The following is a 7509-nucleotide window of genomic DNA, read 5'->3' on the forward strand; positions in this document are numbered from 1 at the left end:
TAAGGAAACACAGGGCATGCGTACAGGGAAGGGGCATCATATTTAGGAGCCCAGAGAATTTCAGATTCTGTGAGTCTTCTCTATTTCTTCAACTCTCATTCTTTATACCAATGGGCAATGAGAACCCAAAACTCCTCAGTAACAGTTCTTTGAGAGAACAAAGTTCTAGAAATTCTGGGTGCTCTGAGGCTCCTCTGGGATAGATTTGGAAGGGAAGACACAACAGAACACAGAGAAGTTTGTGAGAAGTTTATTTTACAGACCGCAGCAGATACTCCAGCCAAGTTTTCTTAAAGGAACCACCCTGGGGGCGGTCGTTAGACAAAGTCTTCCACCAAGATCAGACTTTCTATATGTGCCCAATGGTATAAAAATCTTTTTGTCCACTGGGTACCACTGACAAATCAGGGCAGATACCTTCTTTTTCAGTAATGTGGACCACTGCTGCTATTGCCATACGGCCTGAAAGAGACAAGGACAAAGATCTTTTCTGATAACACCCTAACCCCATTTCCTGGCTTTTCTACTAGTTTCAGGCACCTTCCTACTAGGGCCCAGTTTCCCCAAATCATTTACAAATGTATCTCCCTTAAGCTTTTCTCACACAACCCCTCAACTTTCAGACGTGGGCATAGTCCCCATCCACTCTACCCTCTTCTTCCCTCCTTTCTCTCCACCCTTCTGCCCCGACATTCTACTCCACATCCAGAGTCACATTTCTCTTTATGGTTTCCCCTGCCCTAGTGGATAGCTCTTACTTTGGATGACCCCTATACTTACGATCGACCTTAAAGTCCCAGTAGAAAGTTCTTGGATGATCCTTACAGAGGCAGGCGGTGTACTGGTAGGTAAACGGACCATCCACTGGACGGCTGCCTTGGAGGTAAGTTTTAATCTGTGGAGGAGGAGGTGGGCAGAGAGAACCCTGTGTTAGTCTGGGGAGTGGGAAAGGGAGAGAAAGGCAAGAGAGAGCAAAGAAGAAGGAGGACAACATCCTTCATGTGCAAAGAGCAGGGATGGATGTAGACCAGAGGCACTGTGGAGTCCACTTTTGTAGTATCATTTTGGGAACCAAAGTCTGGGTCAGAAGGTTTTCTGTCAACATGTCCTCAAATTCCCGCTTTAGCGCCACCATGGGTCTGGGCGCTGAAAGGAAGAGTTAGTGAATTGACAGGGCAAGGAGAACTCATTCTGGGGCAACCTTCCTCTGGAGAGCAGGTTTGCTGTGGTTCCTTGGCTAGGGCTTTCTGGACCTGGTCTGTGACCACAGCTTGGCTCTTGGGTGTGGAGGCCAAAACCAGGTCTTTTGCCAGAACCGTGCTCTTCTCAAACTCTGTGACCTTTGATGATTGCAGTGACATCTCTCAGTCTCTCCTTCCTTGGTTGTGAGAGGAAAACAGTTACTTACCAAACTTGGCTGTAAGATAAACAAATGAAATCTTGAAGGTAAATTTCGTTTTTTAATTTGAGAGGGCTTTACAACTTGAGATATGTAAGTTTCAGCAGCATCAGGAAGCTTTTGTCTGGTTAGTATTCAGCACCGGGGTATTATCCTGTAGTTCATAGACCTAGAGGGCCTGTGAACTCAGATGGAAAGAAATTGCCTCTTTATTTTATTAATGTCTCACTGAAATTGAGTATTCCTTCTGTTATGTCATGATCCTCAATGGCATTAGCAGTGTGTATGATTTTATCATGAAGAGAAGCATAGATATGTTCGTATTACTTTACAGGTGTATATGTCTCAAAACATTGCCTGCGCTCACTGCTACCTTGAATACAGGGACATTATCATGAGTTTGCATGGTTATGGCCGGGGACATCTTCCTATCTCCTGAAGCTCGCCCAGGTCACTGGCAACCATGCACCGAATAGCCTGTTAGCTCCAAACGGGAAATTCAAGCATTCTCACCATTGGAATTTTACTCAGAATACTTTGAAGATCCTGGTGTTTTGTTCAAGAAACCTACCCTTGCCTGGTTTATCTTCTTATGGCATTTACAACAGTTTATCCTAATGAATCAGAATTTTCAACACTTGAATATTCAAAACAGAAATCCGAATCCATTGGAATCCACTTGTCAAAAACCAGTGCACAGTTGAAGCTACTTATTCAAGCTGAGCAACATGAGTTATCACATAGATAATTTTTATAAAATAAAATTTAACACCTATATTTTAAACATACTGCCTTTTTAGCTAATATGTTGATATAGAAATGTAAATAGTGCTGTCTCAAAAGTTATTTTTTTTTTTAATTTTTAAGTAGGCTCCACACTGGCCAAAAGAATCCTATCACTATTTTTCAGTATGGTAGTTTTCCTGTGTAATCCAATGCATTTTAGTCACTTTGAAAAGCAATTTTCTGATAAGCATTCCCTAGACTTCATGAGACCAGCAAAATGGTCCATACTACAAATGTTTAAGCACTGTGGTTTGCCACAACTTCTCTTCAACTTTAAAAGATTATACAGTCTTTGTATTCAAATACAATTTTTTAAAAAGATTTTATTTATTTATTTGTGTGTGTGAGAGAGAGAGAGAGAGAGAGTGCGTGAGCAGGGGGAGGGGCAGAGGGAGAGAGAGAAGCAGACTTCCNGCTGAGCAGGGAGCCCGACCTGGGACTCTATCCCTGGACCCCAAGATCATGACCTGAAGCTGAAGACCTGACTGAACCACCCAGGTGTACCTAATCAATTTTAATTTTAAATTTGTGATCCTAATACCTCACTTAATCAAAAATTTATTTGCAAAAACATTATAATTGTTAGAAAATGGGGATTAAGTACTAGAATCTTCACACATATAAAAAAATATATTTTCCTAAAATTTTAAAAATATGAAGATGTTTTTATAGCCATACATATTTTTTAAATATTAGAAGCTACAAATAAAAGTTGGTTGACCAAAACTAAGAAAATTTCCCATAAATTCTTTCTAATTTGCAATATCATTTATTTTATGAGATTCCTTGTACTTGGGTAGGTTTTAAAAAAGATTGCCTTATTTTATTGTTATTAACATTGTCCTTACAACATAGTCCTTATAATTATAGTAGCACAAAAGTATTTCACATGTGATTTTGTTGATTAAATACACTTTTTTACACCTGTCACTTTCTCAGGGGTGGAAATGGACTTTCATTATCTATCATTACCAGAAACTACCATTATCACAAGATGTTTATGCACAAATTTTCATTCCTTTTGTCATCTGTGGTTATGATAAACAAAACACAAAATTGAAAAATTATGATGTGGCCTCCCTCCCACCCCCAATTAACATACAAGGTTCATATTCTTGAACTGTAAACAGACAAATTTGACAAAGCAGCTGTGTTGTTCTTTGCTCAGTGATCAGAAATCTTTCTCTTACAGGTATGGGGACGTTTCTAGAACTTATTCTAATGAATAACAGTCTTCATGCTCCCAATTTTGTTTTTATTTAATCATCATACGTAAATCTAATTTGAGTTAGGAAACTCCTGCCATAGAAAAATGCTTGTGAGAGAGTGCCCTTCTGGAAGGAGTCAGTGGGGAGACGCCTGGGTCTTGGCCCTAGAACAGTGGTAGCTAACAAGGGGCAAATTGTGTGTGTGTAACAACACATGAGAAGGCTGCTAGCAGGGAGGAGAAGACACACTCTTCCCTGAGGAAGAGCCTCTGTGGGTTAAACCCACACAAACCCCTTTTCCTCATGGCCCAGAGCAGCCAAACAAGAGTGATAATGCACAGGTGAGTCTAACACACATTTCCATTTGGGAACCTCTGACCTAGTAAAGGGATTGGACTCCCTCCCACAACTGCTGAATTGGAGAAAGTGGGGAGGAGAGGGTGGGCTCCTTGTTGGGGAGAGGAAGCTGGAACAAATGTGAACTTCTGATGGTAGAGCAAAAGGGCAGAGGGAAGGGCAATGAACATAGCCTCTGCTCAGAGCTTACTGCAGACAAGGGAATCATACACCAGGTGCTCTCTGAACCATAGCTCTTCCGCCCACCTGCCTCAGTCTACTGGATGGGGTTGCAGTTTTCCTTGTGAGAACCCCTTATCCTACCCCTCATCTCAAACAATCATGCCCGGGACTTTTGAGGAGCTCTTACCTCTTCTCCCCCAGCTCTTAGACTTTTCCTCTCCTCTCCCTCTTAGCTGTGCTTTTCTCACTACTCATTCCATCTTTCCTTCTCATCCTTCCTACACCTCTCTGGATCAAGTTCCTTCATCTGTAAAATGAGAATAGTAATCTGCCCCAGGGTCTGATGATTGTTCTGAGGCTCAAGTAGCATAACACATATGAGAATTGGGAACATGAGGACAGCTATTCAGCATTTTATTAAGTATAATATGCAACATTAAAGTGAGAGGTTAATCTGATTGTACTCATAACTAAGGAGTCAGATTTTTCTTGAGTTCATTTCCCCAGGCCTCTACTTACCACCATACATTCTCTCAACTCCGTTTTAACTTTAAGCTCCGCAGTGACTTCTTCATCTGCATTGTCTGTTTTGGACATCGTCAAGTTCAATTTTATCACTTCTCGGCTGGTTTGGGGAAGAGAGAAGCAGGGCAGAGATCAGAGATCTGTCCACAAGAGAGAGGGGCACAATGTGCAGAGCAGAAGGAACAGGGAAGGTGCAAGGGGAACAGGATGATGGGGTCTGAATCATTTGCTGAGTGTCAGAACCCCTAGGATTCTTTGATCCTTGTTTGATTTGGTGGTTTTCTACAGACTTCGTTTTGTTTAATAAAGGAACTTTGATGCTTTCTTTAAAACTGAGCGTCATCGTTCTTTCCACTGACAAAAAATAAATGTAAAGAAAAAAGAATAAAAGTACAAAACTGGGTTTAGGACCAGGAGAGTTACTTTATCTCTCCCAGATACTCCTGGGTGAGCTCCTTTGGTGTTGGGTGGGACAGAAGGAAATTCAGGTTTTTGGCTACAGTGCTTCATGGTCCCATTTTCCTAGAGTAAAACATCTCAGATTTTGGGGCTATTCCATTCTTGTGAGAGTTGCTCTACTGCTGAGTGCACAGGAAAGGGGTATGAAGACTTAAGTGTCTCCAAAATTCCTCTGATTTGTAAATGAAATTAGGATTGATAAAATGATCAGCTTAGCTAGACTGAGTGATCAGATTAGCTTGCCCAGAAGTGAGGAGCTTCCTGGGATGAGGGCCTTTCAGTGCTAACACTGAGAAATTCCTGGGCGAATGGGGATGGCTGGTCACCCTAATTAGTACAGCTTATATCAACAACTTGCGGCCCCATCTCAGGGCTACATGGGGTGACAACTCTATCTGAACCTGTCTCTACTCAAGGTTTCTTAGGATACTGGCCTCCACTATACCAACTTGTCAAAACTCTGAATGGTTTACTCCAGGACAGGATATCTGGTCGTGCCACAGAGGTCATGCCCATCAGAAACACAATCCAAAAATCCATCATTCAAAACCATACTCCTGTGAAGAAAACCTAGATTCGGTGAGTGTCCCTGCTTCTCCCAGACCTTGGCTCCATTTCCTACTTCATTTTGCCCAATTTTCCTGCTTCCTTCAAATATGTACCCTCAATGATTTGGCTTCTGAACCTGTGCTCCTGGGTCCTACTGTGGGTGGTGGGTGAGTGTGTACTTGATTTTGTCTTTGGGCTTCAGAATAGGAAGAATGTCTAAGTTGCTGGGCTAGCTCAACTTTAGACCATGGGGTCAAAATCAATGATCAATGCCTCTGATCCTTTAGTGAATCCTTCCAAAATTGCTCAAAGCTATCATTGGAACTCACAGACCTGCTAAACCTTTTGTTCTAGGTGACAAGGTGTGAGAACATAAAGTTTACTGAGCGGAAATCTAACAAAGGTGTATACTATGAACAGGATGTAGATCAGAGCCATAGAGCAAGTCTGATCGTTAATTACAGCCTTTATGCACACTGTGCCGTATTTCCATGGACAACCTAGAAGCATCCAGTAGAAATATGAGGGGAGTTGATAGGACTTCCTAAGAGGAGAGAAGTGGGACTTGACATGGGGTTTATAAGCATTCCTGGGACTAGAGTTCCGGGATGTTGAAAAGTTTTCAGGAAGGGTTATATAGATTTCCAGGCTAGGATAAGAGCCCTTCCTGAAAGGATTTTTTGTGAGAAAGAAAAAGGCTTGGCTTACGTGTCTTCCTGAGCTTTGTTGGTCCCCAGCTGCAGACAGAGAACCAGGAGCAGGATGCCAGGGCCGGCTCTGAACAGCAGCTGGAGAAGGTGCATGTTGGAGGAGACAGAATGTGACGTCCTAGAGAAGTACTGTCCCAAGGGCCCAGCATACTCTTTATATGTAGATCAAGGAAGTGGGAGAGCTGCCAAGCGGATCCATGTGGTCAGTTACCCAATTATCCTTCCCACTCATGCTCTTTCCTTGTTGAGCTGAAGTTTGTTTTTCTATGGAAAAAGTCGACATTCAGCTGCAGTGTTTGAGTCTGGGAGAGGAGTTAGATTATCCTTCCTCATTTACTTAGTATACCAGAGTTTCTCAGAATAGCCAGGACCTCAAAAGACATAGCAGCTCTTTCCTAGCTTACAGAAATGTTTTCTTTCCTAAGGATGTACTGTATGGTGACTAACATAACATAATAAAAAATTATTTAAAAAAAAAATGTTTTCTTTCCCCTCGTAATCATATGCCTGCTGTATGTAGCCTTAAAAACAGTCTGCTCCCCTAGTCTCTAGAGACAGAGAACCCAGCTGTGGTAGCAGATTTCAGATCACAGCTGTAGGGTACCTTTGCTTGATCCCTTTATAGTAAGTTCAAGAGGAGATGTTCTTCAAAAAATTTCACAGGGCTGCCAGGGTGATCAGGATTCTCCTAGGGGCCACCACCAATCATGACAGGGGAGAAAACTAGAGATAGGCTGCTCTGGATGCTGGTGAATTAAGACCATAAAACTGGGTGTCACAAATATGTGTGTGATTGTTGAGTCCTTAACTTCATGGGCTATAACACGAACACACACACACACACACACACACACACACACACTCTATTGATTTTATTTGAGAATCCTAATTCAGCTGGTATTTGAGAAGGGACAATAAATGTTGAAAGGGTTGGAACCCATATTGGTTGCAAATGTATGTGAACCTTTAGGGTGAAATCGTTTTCTAAACCCATGATGTAGCAGGCATTTCAGATGGGAAGGGCAGATGCGGAGTAGAGAAGATAAGGCAGATGGGCGTGTTGTACGGAATTCTTGATATCATTTTTGCTGGGCTTCAAGATGCTTCAGTGTTGCTTCAGTAGGTGATAAATTCCTGGGATATAAGACAGATTATTGCCTATGGAACATAATTTTGAGAGGCATTGCATGATGATATTTACATATATATTTAAAAAATCATTATTTTTTAAGTGATGGTCATGTATTGGGTCAGAGATATCATGAAAAGTGATATCCATAGAATAATGGAATATGGTGAGGATGCCTTACAGGCTAGTAGGAAGTATTTTAATCTTTCATTCCATCAAGTATTT

The 7509-nt window shown here is 41.7% G+C and overlaps 1 protein-coding gene across 1 annotated transcript; it reads right to left on the minus strand.

Moving 5' to 3' along the window:
• Positions 1-234: 234 nt before the first annotated feature.
• On the minus strand, positions 235-6282 carry LOC103668986 (prolactin induced protein). Its single transcript, XM_008697309.1, has 4 exons — positions 6154-6282; positions 4432-4537; positions 781-895; positions 235-462 (listed from the first exon to the last, which is right to left on the minus strand). The coding sequence occupies exons 1-4, from the start codon at positions 6246-6248 to the stop codon at positions 350-352; spliced, it is 429 nt and encodes a 142-aa protein (XP_008695531.1). The 5' UTR covers positions 6249-6282; the 3' UTR covers positions 235-349.
• Positions 6283-7509: the final 1227 nt, after the last annotated feature.

Source organism: Ursus maritimus, unplaced genomic scaffold (assembly GCF_017311325.1).
Source record: "Ursus maritimus isolate PB19 unplaced genomic scaffold, ASM1731132v1 scaffold_3, whole genome shotgun sequence".
In the NCBI taxonomy this organism is placed as follows: domain Eukaryota; kingdom Metazoa; phylum Chordata; class Mammalia; order Carnivora; family Ursidae; genus Ursus; species Ursus maritimus.

Bases quoted from the DNA above. Each gene is read 5' to 3' on its own strand.
- LOC103668986 (XM_008697309.1), bottom strand. From the start codon at position 6,248: ATGCACCTTCTCCAGCTGCTGTTCAGAGCCGGCCCTGGCATCCTGCTC. The intron at 4,538-6,153 runs GTAAGCCAAGCC...TCCCCAAACCAG, and splicing joins AACAAAGCTCAGGAAGACAC to CCGAGAAGTGATAAAATTGA. The intron at 896-4,431 runs GTAAGTAGAGGC...CCTCCTCCACAG, and splicing joins AGTTGAGAGAATGTATGGTG to ATTAAAACTTACCTCCAAGG.